We start from the raw sequence: 18,028 nt of genomic DNA on the forward strand, positions 1-18,028 counted from the left end.
GCTGTCTTCAGTATCACAGCTATCCCATGATGTTTTGAGTCACCACCTGAGTAAATAACTAGCTTACCATCCTGTCTTTTGAAGTGACCTTCTCCATTCCATCTAGTCTCTGTAATTCCCAGGATGTCAATCTTATACCTACCCATCTCTTTACAGACATCTCAAGAGTGCCGATCTGTAGACCTCGAACATTCCACATGCCAATGTAAAATTCCCTTCTAAGATTAATCTTATCTTCTATGTTGCTCATCCACAATATCACTGATTTTTGATGGAGACTGTAATACACTTCTCGAACAGGACCTCTTCCTAAGCCCTAACATGGCTCTGATTATTCTGTGCGACAACCGATACAGCATGAAATGCATTATAAGGCACAACCATATTAGCAATTTGGAGTGAAGTCACTGCAAGAAGAAAGTGGTAGAGGTGCAGAGAAGAGATGAAATAGCAAAATAGGAAAGATTCCCCCCCTAGCTCTCGAATACTATAATAGTATTGGGGGGGGGAAGCAAGAAGAAGAGAAAAGAAAAAGGGGAGGGACCAGTTTACAGATAATATAACAGATGTATATTATGTGAAAAAGGCATGGTCCAGCATCAGGTACCTCATGCCCATACTCACTAAAGTGAGCCATTGAGGTGGGGGTAGATATGAGTCTGCAAAATGTAGAGATCTGGTCCTTGGTCCATCTGTTTGCTGATGATGCAAAGAGACAGAATAATCAGGAATGTAACTAACATACAGTACATGAAGAATGATTTGATAGATTGTGGGCATGTAAAAATGGCTTAATTCATCATTAAAAAAATGTAGTTATGCACTATGGTTTGTCAAGATATCCAGAGGTATATTATATTGGCGTAATTCTGCTAGAAGAAAAAAATGATCTAGTGATCATTGAGTTTTAATAGATATTCTAATCTATTTCAGACAATATGGACCACAAAAAAATGCACAAAAGCAGCAGTTTTTTTAGCTTGCAGATGGAAGAAAGTCTAAAAGTAATTGGATGATAAAGGATGATAATATTAAAAACTAAAGATTCAGCTTTTATTCTTTTCCAAAAAAAAAGTGTGTGTGTGTGTGTATGTAATGTATGCACATAAGCATCATATTTATATAATATATATATATATATATATATATATATATATATATATATATATATATATATATATATATATATATATACACACACGCATACACTCGGGTCTCTTTTTATGCAGATTTGAAGTTATGCAGTTCATAACTTCAAAACTTACGTATAGTACGCTCACAGATACGAGACCTTTCGACACTTCTGCACATGTCAACAGAAGGGGAATCCATTTCGATAATAGGGTAATCCAGCGTTTCCCAAACTTTTTCTACAACGGAACACTAATGTATTAATTAATTGTTAATTTAGCTGATTTTTATTGATCATTAATTAATAATTAACCATGCTACCGGCCAAGACTTCTATAGACGTCAAGGTTATCATGGATGCAAAGTGCATATTAAAATTGTAATACCATTGATATTACATTGGAATATAATGGATACGTATGACGACGTTTTTTTTTTTTTTTTTTTTTTTTTTTTATATATATATATATATATATATATATATGTTGGGCCCATATACAGGAGGTTGGCTGGTCAACCTATAGTACATTAGTACTGTATATGGGTGGTGGATTGTGAAAGGAGAAACTTGTTTACATTTGATTTGAACGCCTGTATATTGTATTCCTTGGGAAATACGTCAGGGGGAGTACTGTTCCACAGTACTGCAGTAGCAGGGATGAATGAGGAGAAGAAACTTGTTCTGTGGGTTTCGAGGTGTACTGTAAAAGGATGTTGGGTGGCAGCTGTACGTGTTCCAATGGGCTTCGTACAGGGTGGGGGGATTATTGATGCTGTTTCAGATGAATCTTTCCCATGAAAGTATTTATAGAATATACAGATTGCAGAGACCAAACATCTATGTGAAAGTGGGAAGAGCGAGTTGGTGAGGGATGGATCATTTATTAGTCTAATTGCTCTCCTCTGTATTGAGTCAAGCATTTTGAGGAAGCTTTTTTGGAGCCCCACTCCAGATGTGAGAGCAGTATTTGAGAGCTGGGCAGATTTGTGACTTGTATAGTGTTAACAGCTATTTAGAGGTTAAAAATACCAAGCAATTTTAAACCTGGTTTTACTCCATTTCCCAAGTAAGCAAACAGACAAGTCAAGTTTGCGCCTGCAAGTGATGCAAGTCTAGCTGATCCTACAGGTAGTGCAAGACCAAGGCAACTCGTGGTAAAGGTGGCATAAGCTCTGATCACTAATCTTAATATTTACCCTTAATGCCAAAACACATCTCCAAGAAGGGGATGCATGATGTTTTGTATTAAAGGCAAGGGGCCACTACCTTGGCGATGTGTTTTGGCATTAAGGATAAATATTAAGATTAGTGATCAGAGCTTATGCCACCTTTACCACAAGTTGCCTTGGTCTTGCACTACCTGTAGGATCAGCTAGACTTGCATCACTTGCAGGCACAAACTTGACTTGTTTGTCTGTTTGCTTACTTGGGAAATGGAGTAAAACCAGGTTTAAAATTGCTTGATATTTTTAACATTTATTATACCCAAGGTAAAATACCTTCTACAGCTATTTAGAGGTGAAGTAGTGTCTTGAGCGAAAGAGAAAACCTAGTTTTTTGGAAGCTGAGGATGCAATGGTTGTGATGTTTATTTATGCCAGGAGAGGTCTGATGTCAAGGTAATTCCGAGAAGAGAAATTTCGTCTTGTCTGTGAATTTGAGTGTTATCGAAAACAATGCTGGGGGAAAATGGTTCTTTTTTTGTGAGAAATAAGACAGAACTGAGTTTTACTAGCGTTGAAGTTGACAAGGTTGTCTGAGCCCCATCAGAATATGGCTTGGAGGTCGGAATTGAGGGCAGTGGTGGTTGATGTTCTGTGGGTTGAAGTGAGTTGTGTAGGATATGGTTTGTCAAATGAAAGGGAGAAATATAGTGTACTGTCATCTGCAAAACTGATCCAGTATTTGATCCATAATGGCTGGTAAGGTGGTTAATTAAACATCAATTAAACATAAACATCATTAAATTAATTTGTGCTGATTTTCATTGACATATCCCATTCTGATCACCAAAAATTTATAATATTATAAGTACTTATGGGTGAATGCAGACCTTTTCTCCTGTGTGCTGATAGTTTTACCCTCCTTTTGTACATCTCGGAGATTGCTTTGCAGGCTGGAGGTGGATGAATCACTATCTGTTGCGTCACAAACAAATACCTTCAATAAGAGATTTCTTAACACCAAAATTAAACAAAGTCCCTTGTCTCTTATTCATATTAAAATTTAAATCTGTAGGCCTATTACTTTTAAAAAAAAATCATGGCACTACGGTTTTGAAACAAGCACTTTCATCCTACAATACGAACTTGTGAAGAAAGTATTCAGTATTACTAGATCTGAGAACTGGATACAGAATTCCTTGACCTTCAAATTCAGTGGAAAAATTTTCTTTATACTTCCTTGCTGATTAGTCACTAACATTTGCAACACAGATGTTATTTCATTCAGTTTTGAGAACAGCAGATATGGCACACATTGTTGTAATCGACTTGCAGGCAATTTTTATGACTGGTCAAAAACAGCGGTATTCCCTTTCCCGAATGTTGAAAGGTTTCAGTGCATGAAAATTAACGATAATTCATGAATACTTCCACATTTAAAAAGACATGGCTTGGTCACTAACATTTGCTACACAGATACTATTTAGATGTTCTGGGTCTGAGCTTTTCAAACATTTCAAATTCTTATAAGTGGTTATATTCACGAATGTTATTCTCCTCAGAATATTTCCACTATAACATATTTATTCATGAAAAATGCTTAGAAAACTAAAATGACAAATTTGAAAACTTCTCGTGGAACACCGTTTGGGGAAACCCTGTGGTAATCAATCTGTATTGTGGGATGAGTTGTTTATTATTACACGGTGGAAAATTAACTTCTCTTTTATGCTCATTGTAGTTTTTAAAGTGATAACTGTTTTACTTGTATAACAGTTGGAAAATTTTACCTATAAAGCACGTGATTTTGCATGTTGTTGACCAATTCGTTCATCACCGTTGTACATAATGAACAGCATGTTGCAGCACATTCCAGCATAACGTGTAAGCAGTGAGTGTTTGTGAAGTTTAATTTTGCATGTGAGTAAGTGTTTTGTCTTTTCATTATTGAAAGTCTAAATTTTGCTAATTGTTATTTTAAAGATTTAATTTGGCCCAATAGAGAAAAAAAAAGCACCAAAGAAAAGCAATTTCTTTGGAAATGAAAATTGCAATTTTAGATCTCTTAGCAAAAGGAGAGGGGGATCTACGGCAATTGATAAATATTTTAATTTAGGCAAATCTACTATAAGAGCAATTAAAAGAATGAAGTCACAATAAGAAAATCTGTCATTTCTGGTACAAAACTAAGTAACAAATTATCGTGCTCAAGAGATGCTTTATTAGAAAACACGGAACGAGTTCTTGTAATTTGGATTGAAGAATTAACTCAAAGAAGAATTCCTATAAGTTATTTAAACAAAAAGCTTTATGAACAGATGAAGCAATTGGAGCCATCTACTTCTACTTCCCAGGCTGATAAAGAATTTTCAGCTAGCAAAGGATGGTTAACCAGGTTTTTAAAAAGGAATGCACTAAATAACGTGAAGATTACAGGCGAGGTTGCAACAGCAGATGAAGCTACCAAAAATTTTCAAGAGAAGTTATCCAAAATTATTGAAGATGGTGGATATTGTCTCGATCAAGTGTTTAACACTGACGAAACAGGATTGTTTTGGAAGAAAATGCCTAGTCGAACTTACATCGCAAAGTCTGAGAAAAAAGCAAGTGGGTTTAAAGCAAGCAATGATTGAGTAGCGTTGTTACTTTGTTGCAATGCATCAGGAGATCGAATGTTGAAACCCCTTCTAGTAAATAGATTTCTGAGACCACATGCTCTAAAAGGCAAAGATCTAAAACAGCTGCTGGTACATTGGATGGCTAATACCATCCAATGTACCAGTGGTAACAACTGCTGTATTTACTGAATGGTTTCAATAATTGCTTTGTACCAGAAGTGAAAACATATATGAAGCAAAAAGCTCTCTATTTTAAAGTCTTATTAATTGTTGACAATGCACCAAGTCATCTGCATTTAGAACATCTAAATGTGCAGGTAGTGTTTTTTCCACCCAATACAACGAGCATTATTCAGCCATTAGATCAAGGCTTAATTGCTACTTTTAAAAAATATTACGTTAAGCACACTTTTCAATTTATATTGGATAAACTAGAAAATGAATCATTAACAGTAACTGATGTTTGGAAAAAATTTTCTATTTTGGACTGCTTAAATCGTGTTGCATCTGCTATCGCTGAAATAAGACCACAAACTTTAATTGCCTGCTGGAAAGCAGCTTGGCCTGGATGTGTTGCAAACAGTGCAACCATGCAAACATCTACATTATCAGCTGAAATCATTACTTTGGCACATGAAATTGGTGGAGGAGGTTTTGATACATTTAGCCAGAACGATGTAGACTAATTGCTTGTGGATAATGTCTTAAATGATGCAGTGAAGCAGAAGAAAAACCTTTCCCCTCACTGCAAATATAATTCAAGAAGGTCTTGAACTGTGCAATAAATTGGAAAATCATTTTCTTGTTAATGGCCCAATTCTGAACGAGCCTTTAAATTCCAACGTGAGCTGAAGAACCGTATATCTGGATATCATGAGCTGTATAAAAAATTAGTGAAATCATCATCGCAAAGTTTAATCACTGATTACATTGTCAGAAGAAAATAATCAGCACAGAACGAGGGTGAAGCTAATTCTGTTTGTGAAGAACCATTGCCTTTACCATACAGAACTGATGCGCTGACTATCTCTTCTGGTGATGAAAGTAATTTTGCACCAGTTCGCAAATGTTGCCGAATATTGTCTAATAGTGATAATTCTGATGACAAAATGTAAAAAAATTGTTACTTTTCAATAAAATGAAATGAATAAAGCTTTAAAACAAACTTAGGCATTCTTATTTTCCTGAATTTTCATAAACTTTTTTATGCGGTTTTAGAAAATTATGGAACTTATCCTTAATTTTTTAACGTAAGTTAGGCCTTTTTTTGTGCAATTTTTTTATATGTGGTTTTCTGTGGAACGTAAAGAGACCTGAGTGTGTGTGTGTGTGTATATACACACACATAACCGTCTATTTAAAAAAAGAAATATGAGAATTAGGAAATGTCCTGCTGAATGTTCATGTAAAATTTATACAAGTATATATGAAAATAACCTGTACACCGCTTTAGAATATATATCAGGAATTTTATCTGTAGTATTCTACACATCCCTTGAGGATACATACATACATCTGGGAATTCTTCTGATCTTTTGTGTAGCATGTTGTGAAAAAATCTGTTTATAAAAAAAAAATTATTTTATGTGAATATCAGATACTTCAATATTTTATTTCTTGATAAACAGTTTGTATTGTTTTCTGTCTTTCAGATCAGAAACATTACTGAAGTTATCTGAATGTATGAAGAATGTAAGTTGCTATTTTAAAAATATTAAGCCTCATATATTGATATAGTTGCTAATTATTTAACACTAGAAATTGCACAAAGCAGAGATCATGTGATATAGGAATTTCTTATTTTGCAGAAAGCAAAGAATTCCTGTTCTGAATCTTATGTTTGAAAAGATTTTTGTTAGGCATCTTAGTTTGATTCTTGTTACAGAATTCTAGAATGGCATAATTAAATGTCCAATAACTAGTCTCACTATTCATTGCAAATGTTACGTGACTTTAGAGAGCAGTTCATATTCAAAAAGATGATATTGTTATTCAAGAATTATGAACATGTTGACACAAAAATATTTTAATGTTTGCCAAATATTTCAGTCTGAAACTAACACTGTCCTCAGTGGCGTGATAGGAACAGTTTTACAAGGTGGAATACAAACAATTGATCATTTAAAATTAAAATATTCATCATCATCATCATCAAATTCCTGCCATGTACCCTCAAGGGGTGTACAGGATATGACAGTACTACATGAAAAAATTACATCATTACTAACTTCCTATCTACAATTTTCCTCCAAATCAGTCTGTTACTTGTCAAGACTCCAACATTATCAGATCTTATATTTCTATCGTCTAAGGCACTTTGTACCGTATCAATCCACCTATATCTTGGTCTTCCTCTGGGTCTTTTTCCTGCCAACCTGGCAGAGAACACTTGTTTTGCTAATCTTTCCTCTCCCATTCTATTTAAGTGACCATACCATCTGAGATTAGCTCTGCTAACACATTCCTGGATGCTGACAATGTCAAGTTCTTTCCTAATATCCTCATTTTTAATATGATATTGCCATTGATGCCATCTGTTCACGCCTCTAATCTTTCTCAGGACTCTCATATCTGCGGTCTCTAGTCTTTGGTCAAGTGTTTTACTTCTGACCCAGCTCTCAGATCCATAAGTTAAAATTGGTTTCAACACAGTCTTGTATACAGCTAATTTAGTGTTCCGACTAATTTCTTTCTTATTCCATATGAATTTATTCAATTGACTTCCCACGATACCAGCTTTGCTGATTCTGTTGTCTATTTCTATATTTAGTTTACCATCTTCAGTAAAAATTGTGCCTAAGTAGCTGAAATGTTTTACTTGTTCCACAGGTTCTCCATTCACAACACAGTTGACATTTTCAATGATTCTGCCTATTTTCATTGTCTTTGTCTTTTTATTGCTGACCTTCATACCATATCTATTACAACAGCTATTCAATTTAGTCACAGAATCTTGCAGACTTGTAGCGGATTTATTTAGAAGTATAACATCATCCGCATAAAGCAAAGAGCTGACATTAACATCTCCAATTTTGATATCAGGTTTAATACCACATTCCTTCATAATGTGATCCATATAGATAATGAATAACAGAGGGGATAATGTACATCCTTGTCTCACACCAGATTTAACATTAAACCATCTTCCTGTACTTCCTTCAATTCTAACTGCTGACTCACAACTCAAATAAAGACTAAGTATTGCTTGATATAATGCCCCATTGACACCATATAACTGCAGCGTATTGAATAGCTTCTCTCTTGGCACCTTGTCATATGCCTTTTCCAAATCGACAAAACTTAAATACAGATCTTTGTTATATTCCCATGCTTTCTCGACTATTTGTCGTAAAGTGAAGATCTGATCCTGACAGCCTCTATTTGGCCTGAATCCAGCTTGTTCTTCACCAAGCTTTTCTTCCACAATTCTTCTCAACCGTTTCTCAAGTATACTTGCATAGATCTTGCCAGGAACACTCAGTAGGGAAATACCTCTGTAATTCTCACATTCAGTTTTATTTCCCTTTTTATATATGGGTACCGTGAGAGCTCTACTCCAATCATCGGGAATTCGTCCCTCTGTCCAGGCTTTCTGAACTATGCAGTGCAGCCACTGTAAGACTCTTATACCACCATACTTCAGCATTTCTGGTCGTATATCATCTACTTCTGCTGCCTTTCCACATTTCAAGCCTTTGATGGCTTTTTCTACTTCAAGTATGGATATATATTCCTGACTGCATGCCTGTTGAGTGTTTTTTACCATTGTGCTGTCATCACTGCTTGTTTCATTTAGCAGTTTTTCAAAGTAATTACTCCATACTTCAAGGATATCTTTTTCTCCTGTTTTCATTTCACCTTTATCATCTCTAATTCCTTTTACAGCACTCTTTCCTCCATTCCTAAGCTTCTTCAACAACCTGCAGAATATTTTGCCACCTTCTTGATATTTATTTTCTATATTCTTGCCAAAGTCCTCCCATGACTTTTGTTTAGCTAGTTTTACACACTGTTTAGCTTTCTTACATTTGTCTCTGTATTCTGTAAGAGTAAAAGCTGACTATTTGCCAGGAACTTTTGATATGCTTTCTTCTTTTCCTTCACTGCCTCTTTAACTTCCTGTGTCCACCAGGGAGTTCTGATTTTTTTATCCTTGCACACAACCTCACCACATGCCTCTCTGGCAGAATCAATCAATGTTTCCTTCAGAGTTTGCCACTGAATCTCCAAGGTTTGATTCCTGTTCTCAAACTCTTTCATTTTCTTTTCAATAATATTTCTGTATTTTAGTCTACAGTTCACATCTGAGAGCTGCTCAACTTTTATTCGCTTTAAAACTTTCTTACATGTTATTCTTTTCAATATGAAATTCAATTTTATCCTGCTCAAGACTAAATAGTAATCACTTCCAATTTCAAATCCTCTGTACACTCTGGTGTCCTGCACCAGGGAGAAAACATCACTATCAACAATAACATAGTCAATGAGACTTTTCTTATTCCTAGCCTCTTCTCTCCATGTGAATTTGTGCACATTTTTATGTTGGAACATGGTGTTAGTAATAACCAGTCCATGTCCTGAGCAGAAATCCAACAGATATTTGCCATTATTATTAGCTTTGCTCTTTTCTCCAAATTTTCCCAAAATATTTTTGTATGTCTCACAATCATTTCCTACTCTACTATTTAGATCCCCAACAAGGACCAACTTTTCCTTTTTCATTGTGTCAGTTGCTTTTTCTAAAGCCTCAAAAAATTCCTCCACTTCTACCTTAGTAGAACCTTCTGTGGGACCATAGGCACAAATAAGTCTCATTGTCCAGTTCCCCATTCTCATATTTGCCCACATTACTCTACTTGAGACTGACTGCCATTCAAGAAGATTAGCCTCGTATTTTGTGTTGAATACTATGACTACTCCTTCTTTTCCTTGATTGTCATTGCCTGAATATAACATTTTGTATTTATTGCTCAGAAAGATCTCACCAGTTTTGGTCTTTTTTGTTTCAATCACCCCTATTATGTCGATCTGGTACTTATCTAATTCCTCAGCTAGCTCCATTTCTTTGCCATTCAGGCTTCTTACGTTGATAGTACCGATCTTTAACTCTGGTGATGTTGAGTTGGGGTTTATTTTCAGATTTGTTCCAGTAGCTGACTTTTCGCTGTTCGCCCTGGTTCCCTGGCGAAAACAACGGGGGCCTTGTTTAACCGGGCGACGCCCCAGCCGGCATGAAATTTTGTCATGTTGTACCATCATTTTTTATTTTGGTTTAACCAATAAGAATACAATTTGGTCGGCTAAATCCCAAATTGCCAGCCCATCCTCGTTCGTTCAGTATCAAAGTAGATACCCAACAGGGTGCACCACGAGAAGGTGAGGATTGGACATTAGGTCAGAAGCCCTGGTCGGTTCTCCGCATTCCTTTAAAGGCTATGTGGAGGTCTCCTCTCAGTTATACAGCTTTGACCCTTAAGCACCCCATTAAAATATTCTTGTGTTAATATTTTTATAATTCTTAATTTAATGTTCCTGAATAACAATATCAAGAATAGGATATTGTTTTCTATATTGAATATTATTCATTCCTTAACAAAGTGTTCTTCCTGCATTGCTTTCAGGTTGTTACGTCTTAGTTGTGAACTAACTATTGTATATCTGTTTTTTTGTTGTTGTTGAGGTCCATACACAAGCGGTTGGTTTGTCAACCCATAATTAGTACCATGGATGGAGAGATTTGAGAAAGATTGAACTTGTTCATATTAGATTTTCGAAGACCTGTACATTCTATCCATTGGAAAACACATAGAGAAGGTTGCTCCAGAGTATAACAGCAGCAGGAATAAAAGTGGAGGAAGAGAAACTTCCTCCACTTTTATTGTGGAGTTGGAATGTTAGGGTGACATGCATGCATTTCAATGAATTTGGTAGGAAGGTGTGGGAGTGATTACTGATCTAGTTCTGATGAACATTTACTATGGAAATACTTATAGAATCTGCATTCAGCAGCAATTAAACACCTGTTTAATTTCTAACAGCGAAGTTAAGAAATAGTGGCATTCGGAGTGTATTGAAGACAGCATGTTAATTGGACAAGGTGAGGCAATTAGATTTTCAGCCAAAAAAGATCATAATCAAGAGATTCTAAATCAAATATTCTCTAGCATGGCATATCAAGATGAACATATACACACACAGGCACACAAAACACTACTCTTGAGCCAAAAGTAGTCAGATGTGTGTACCTTCAGAAAGTTGAGTTAGAAAAAAACAAGTGGGTTTTGGCAGACTTGAGATGGAGGTGGACACTATTGAAATTGGAGCTGAGACCACATATATTTGTGAAATGGATTTGAAAGGCTCTGTAGAGTTTGTTGATAGACTGGGTCACACATCTTCCTTATGATACTCGCATTCTTCCAAGATGGCTATTAGCAGTTCTTGATTTCCATACTAGTATTCATCTTTTGTACTCATTGTTCCACACTTTATCACTGCTTGTTTAGTGATGCCATCCTTTAGTACTGTCACTTTTGATGTGGAAGTTTAGGATGACAGCACTGTATTTTTTTGGTTTTTGGCCTGGATAGAGGCATGCAGCATCAACACAATAAAGCTGCATAGCTGGATGGTGTCAGTAGAGAATTTTTTTTCGTCAAGGTGCTGATCATGAATCTGTTCTGGTTTGGCTTTTGCTGATTTGATTTTACTGAAAGTTTTGATAGCAACACAGCACTCTCTAGGCTTTCAGTGTGTTATTCTAAATTTGGGAACTGTTATTGAAAGAAGATATAGTGGACAGGAGTAAGGCTAGTTCAGGCTTGTGAATTTATATTCTGATTCATCAATTTTTGCACTGAAGTGTGTGAGAGAGACATCTGCAGCACAATGGTCAACTATCTTTCCTTTTGCATTAGACATTAATAGGCACTAATTGGAGTAATGAGCACATGTTTAGATCAACTTATTCCAAAGCATCACCTGATAGGATGTGGCTTGTTAGTTTAGTTCTTTTCAGAAGTATGTACTTTCATCACATTAAGTCACAGCACATTCTCTGGAAATAAGTGTCATATGTTCTGTCTTTTTGTTGATGGAGAAAGATCAAGTTGTCACCATCTTTCCCCAAAGGAAACAATATAAAGCGTATTGTAAATATCAGTTTTCTTCCTTCATTACCCAGAATTTATAAGTTTAGTGATTTGCAATATGCTGCATTGGTTGGCTCTGTCAAATAAGTGTTTGGGCTTAAGATAACAATATCTGCTTTATGCAGTGCTAGCGTTTTTGTAAACTGTTTGGCATTAAAAGTTTTCATGCTCAGAATACATACTAATCCTGTTCATCTTTTAATATTAATACATTAATATTGTAGATGGACTAAGGAGTCTATAATCCAGAAATCCTTTTGTAGAAGCCTTATTATTATTGTGGGCAACTCCAAGGAGTCCTTAGACTCATCAAGGGAGGGTCCTAAACATCATGTCAAGAACTATTCAGCATTTGCACAGTATCTATCATACTTTGCTTTAAACTCATTCACAGTCATGGCAGCTTATTCCACTCATTCACCACTCTCCAATTAAAACTACTCCTAACACCCATGCAAACTACACTCTTGCTCAGTTTCCATGGATGGCCCCTAGTTCTCCCATCAGATCTCTTCTGAAAAATTTCCTCTGAATTAACCCTTTAACTGCTATGGTCGAGCAGTTAAAGGGTTAATTCACGGAAAAAAACAACCGAGTTAACTCGACTACGATCGAGTTAACTCGGTTGTAGTTTATTTGACTTAGGTGTCTGTTCTTGTATGACGTCTAAAGAGAAAAATTTGAACTGGTGCAGCTAATCATATTAAGCACCTCTGTAACTCAATTGGAAGAACGACGGTACATTGCGCACTTTGATTAGAAAAGGCCTAAGTTCGATTCTCGTCATGATGGGAGGAATCTTTATATATGGGGTTTTCATCCCACACAGACAAATCGGCCCTTCAGAACACATGCAATTTACAGACAAAAAATACTAGTTGTGGTGGGGGGCTATAGATGGCGTGAATTTGTACTTCAGATGAAGATGATCCTGGTGATTCTACATAAATTAATGTGTGTAATTTGCTTAATCAAGTGGACACCCCTTGATTATGCAAATTTTATAAAACGCTATTATTGCTATTTTTGTGAGTGAACAAGTGTATATCAAGAATGTATGATGCTGTCTGGACTTCTTATTTCAGTAAGAATTTTAATTGATTTTATTTATAAATTTTTTGAAAAATTAAGTCAGCACATGGGACAATGTCAGTAGAATATAAAATCAGCAGTTAAAGAGTTAAAAAAAATCCTTCAGTAATTTGAATGTCTCAATCACATCATCCCTTTTCTGCCTATCAACCAATTTCTGTAATCCACAGATCTTCAACCTGTTCTTGCAAGATTTATTCCATAGACCAGCTATCATCTTGGTCACTCACCTCTGGATCCTCTCTGCCTCCTCCCATTAAGAAGAAACCCTGGCACCCAGATCTGGGAACAGTAGTCAAGATGGGGGTCTTATCAAGGCTCAATGAAGAGGAACAATAACCTGCTTGTCTCTGCTCGTCGAAGTATTGTTCAGTAACCAAGTGATTTGATGAGCTGATTTGGCCACTTTTGCTATATGCTCCCTAAACTTCAACTCCCTATCCACCAACACTCCCAAATCTCTGGCTTTGTCAATTTCCTGAAGTACAGTTCCACCAATGTGGTATACTGCTGCTAATCTTTTCACCCCAAAATGCATAACCTTACATTTTGCCACATTAAACTGACACCCATTCTCCTTAGCCCAGTGTGCCAGTCTATTCAAATCATCCTGCAAAATTTTGACATCGTGTGTATTCAGTGTTGCTCTACCCAATTTTGCATCATCGGCAAATAAATGAACTGTTCCTCTCAGGTCCTCTCCTATTGTAAAATAATGTTGGTTGTGCCATTGTAATATTTTGGGTTATGTTAATTATTTTTTTCAATGTCAGCTGCATGTTCATATTATTTTTACTCTTTTGTCGTTATACTTCCTATGTCCACTTTAACTTCAAACTCTCTATTAAGTTCTCTTTACCTTATTCTAATCTAACCTGATTAACTTTGTCACCACTTACAATCCCTTATACTTCCTACAAGTATTAGCACTGTTAGTGAAAGGGCCTCTGAAATAGGCATTTCATGGTTACAGTTAACTATCTCCCATGCTATGTAAGGAAAAATTTATGTTTGTCGACTGTGCCATCCTGAATTAATTTTATAGCACGAGAAGATTAGTTATAACACTTATAGAATAGATCAGTTTCTAAAATAATCCTTAATTGGTCAGTCATGGCAATTTCTCTAATTTAAGCACACGGGTTAGGTTATTTTTATGAGACAGTGCATTGGTCAAAGATCAGGCGATAATTTTAAGCAAACAAAACATGTTAATTTTACCTTAAGCAACTATACCATCTAATATACAATTGAACAATTTCTTTCTGATGCCTATCTTAAGTTCAAATCGAAACTTTACAAATTAGACCTGCTATTCACGATGCTTAAATAACTTGCTTTACAAAATATAGACAATTACTGGCTGTTATAATTTACATCGTTGGCTAACATTCTTAATATATACTAGCTAACTCTCAGCCTCAATTCTCTTATAGTGACAATACAATTATTTTAACAGAGCTACATTCAGTGGACATAGAATTCTTAATCAATACCTTAATGTCAATACAATAGAATCTACTCACAAATTCGCAGAAAGATACAGTCCTGCCCGCTTTGAAGATTTTGTGGCGGTTTTGCTGACTGCTTTCCTATATTCTAGCCTTCACTGAACAGCTCCTGTCAGTTGTCCTGCTGTAGTCCTTTTCTGGGAATAGTAGCATAGCTCACCGTCGGTTCTAGGTCTACTGTAGGCGGCATGTGGCACATTACATTACTGAAAATACATCTCAGAAGAATAATCTGCCTCTCCTGGTTCCCCCTGCTTTAGGGGTCACGCTCCAATGAAATCTTGGAAGTCCGAGCCGGCCAACGAACTGCAGCAAGAAGAAAAACTCTGAGCTCTTCTTTTTAGAGATTCTCAAGACCTCTTTTATATGATTCCGAACTTCCTTGTTTTAGGGTCAGAGACCCCCGAATCTTCTGTAAATATACTGATGTCACTGTTGTCTTGACCTTCAGATTTAGAAGCAAAATTCTCCCATCTGAATGACTTTCAATACCTTTGTTCACTTTCAGTTGCTAACATAACCTCGTCTAATCCTCTTAACTTGAGGCAGAAATACTTTAACATTCTGTTACTTTTACAATATTTTATAACTATGAACAAGTCTATGTCATTCTTTTAGTCAGTTACCTTTACAAGTTTACAATCAGTATTTAACCGTTAAAATACAGTAATGTATAATTTTGTTCCTTTCACATGATTTGTGACCTGTAAAATCAATGTCGGAAAATTTTAACAAAATTTCATGGTATCGAATTTTACACTATATCAATAATGAACAAATTAAATAGCAGTGATCCAAGAACAGAACCCTGTGGCATGCCACTAGTCACAGTCCTTCTTTTGGACTCTACTCCTGAATAAAGTACTCTCTCTATCAACCACCCTATATCCATCCCCATATGCTGCAGTTTACTGATTAGAATTACATGTAGTATCCTGTCAAAGGCCTCACCAAAGTCCAGCAGTATCAGTGTAAACCATATATGAACTTTTCAAGTCCCTGTAAGCAGGGGCTAATCTCACCTTTGCATCAATGCCAAGGTTGGATTTGAATCCACTCAGCCATCCTGAATTCTCCACTTAATAGTATGAGCTCTTGACTTGTAGTTTGTTTGAATTGACCTTTTGTATAACTGTGGCCATCTGGATTAGCCAAGTGTCATAATTTCAGTAAAATTATCAGTCTTCTGATTTCTCTAACAGCACATGAGTTTAAAGATGGGAGCACTGATAAATGTCTACTCTCCCATTTTTCTGGTAAGCTGTAATATCGCCATATTTGACTATTGTTACAGCTACATAACAAGTTTTTACAGAAAATTCATATAAATAACAATTAAATTGTGTCAGTTGTTGAAAGTATATGATACAGAGAAAGTGTTTGTGATTAAATGTTCATCTTATATTTCTCTGTAATTTTGGTGTTTTTTTTTTTTTTTTTCAGGTTACAGTTACAAAAAATTGTGTAAATCTGGAGATTGAAGAACTGGAAGAAGCAGCTGTATTAGCAATAGAAGAAGATCTGCATAAATTATCCACAGATCCAACTTGTAGCTCAAGATCATTGTCTTCCCCACTTTGCCCTAGTCATTCCAAAAGTTCAGGCAATTCTAGTATTTCTAACTTTTCAGTCTTTGAAAAGACTGATAGTCTTTTAACTCATACTCTCTCAGCAGAAAATGCTTCAAGTGATAACAGAGAAAAAAGTCTTTCTTTCGAAATTAATTATACAAAGTTCAAAGAAAAAGCTTCTAGTTCTGAAGACAGTAAGCTAAATAATAGTCCTAAAATCAATGAAGCCTGTCACATTGAACAAAGTTCACTTGATCCTACAGCTGATCTTTCTGATGATGACACATCTGATACTGAAAGTGATAGCTCTAGCTGCACTGACTCAGACACATCTTCTGAAAGCAATAGTGACTATTCAGATAGTTCCCAACAGAGCATTACAGATGAAAGTGAAAATGATAGTGACAACAGTGAAGCAGAGAGTAGTGATGAACATTGTTCTTTACTAAAAAAAGAGAAGAGTTTTGAGCGCAAAAGATGAGTTTAATTTAGGTTTTTTAATAGGCAGTTATATCTGAATTTATTACAATTTTGATTAGTATTTTTGAAACCAAATGGTTATTACTGATATGGCCTGGTCTCATTTTTGAAAATGAATGTGTTCATTCTTTTTGTTAATGCTGTTAAATTTGAGATATATATATTTAAGTATGTTTGATCCAAAAAAAAATAAAAAAATGAGGTAGTTATAACTATATCATAATGGATATAATGTATTCAAACTACCAAATTCATAATTCATTCACAATGATCGCAACAGTTGTAGTTAAGCTATAGATGTTGTGAACATGATCATGTGTATGTTTATGGTTATTCATATGATCTTGATAAATGGCAGCTTTTGCAAGGCCGTGCTGGACAGTTTGAATTTGAGATATATGAAGAAAAGTACTTTTCCTTCTTAAAACTGGTTCTGATCTTGATGTAGTATCACATAAAATTCAAATGATCTGCTTTTAATCCCCTGTGGATTAAAAATATTTTTTTGGTTAATTGTTCAGTTATCATAATCCTTTTATATTTCTATGCTTTAGTTAGAATAAGAATATTGCCATTTGAAAAATCTAAAGAAAACAAAATATAAAATCTGTTTATTTAGTTATTTTCTTGCAGTGTTAATGAAGTTAGATTTTTACACACACACACAAAAAAAAAAAAAGCAAAATGTTTACAGAATTGATACCCTCTGAACAAAATAAATGAAGAAGATTGAACTGCCATCTGTCACCAGTTCAGTCTTGTAGAAGTGTCAGTGGGTATGGAAATTTAATAGTGTATTATTGCCAAAAAAAAATTAGATTCTTTTTAGAATAGCTTAGATTTTTATAGTTATAAGGCATTAAGAAGATAAATGTGGGAAAGTAAACAAACAGATGTTTACCAGGGTCCTATATTGTAAGAAAGGGCCATATCACAAAAAAAGTTTGAACTTATATTTTTATTATTAAAGCTTTTTTTTTATATGTATGATTGCCTATAGGGGTTAAATAGGTATTAAACCACATTTTCTTGAGGAGATATACCTGCTTTCCTCTTAATAGAGTAGCAGATGTTAAAGTGACCGAATGATGCACCAGTTTATTACTGTCATTTTTGTGTATTTCATCATTATAATGATTTTTGTTATTGATTTTACATTGAAATTGAGAAAAAATAAGTACAGAGTTAAATTTTTAATTCATTTTAAAGAACAATTCTCTCTCTCTCTTCCCCCCCCCCCTTCTATCCCTCGTGAACTAATCAAGTACTACCACTTCATAATTCTGTTGCCTGAGTCTCATTTTCCATTG

The 18,028-nt window shown here is 35.3% G+C and overlaps 1 protein-coding gene across 1 annotated transcript in view; it reads left to right on the top strand.

Annotated features, from left to right (window-relative positions):
- Positions 1–17,342, top strand: part of LOC150109873 (protein SHQ1 homolog) — a 169,836-nt gene extending 152,494 nt beyond the window's left edge. The window contains exons 14-15 of the mRNA XM_090415535.1: positions 6,566–6,605; positions 16,111–17,342. Of these exons, the coding sequence (XP_090271661.1) occupies positions 6,566–6,605; positions 16,111–16,719 (649 nt within the window). The 3' untranslated portion in view covers positions 16,720–17,342. The remainder of the gene's footprint in view (positions 1–6,565; positions 6,606–16,110) is intronic.
- The last annotated feature ends 686 nt before the right edge of the window (positions 17,343–18,028 follow it).

Source organism: Typopeltis vanoorti, chromosome 1 (assembly GCF_054136105.1).
Source record: "Typopeltis vanoorti isolate ZY-2024b chromosome 1, IOZ_Tvanoo_1.0, whole genome shotgun sequence".
Lineage (NCBI taxonomy): Eukaryota > Metazoa > Arthropoda > Arachnida > Uropygi > Thelyphonidae > Typopeltis > Typopeltis vanoorti.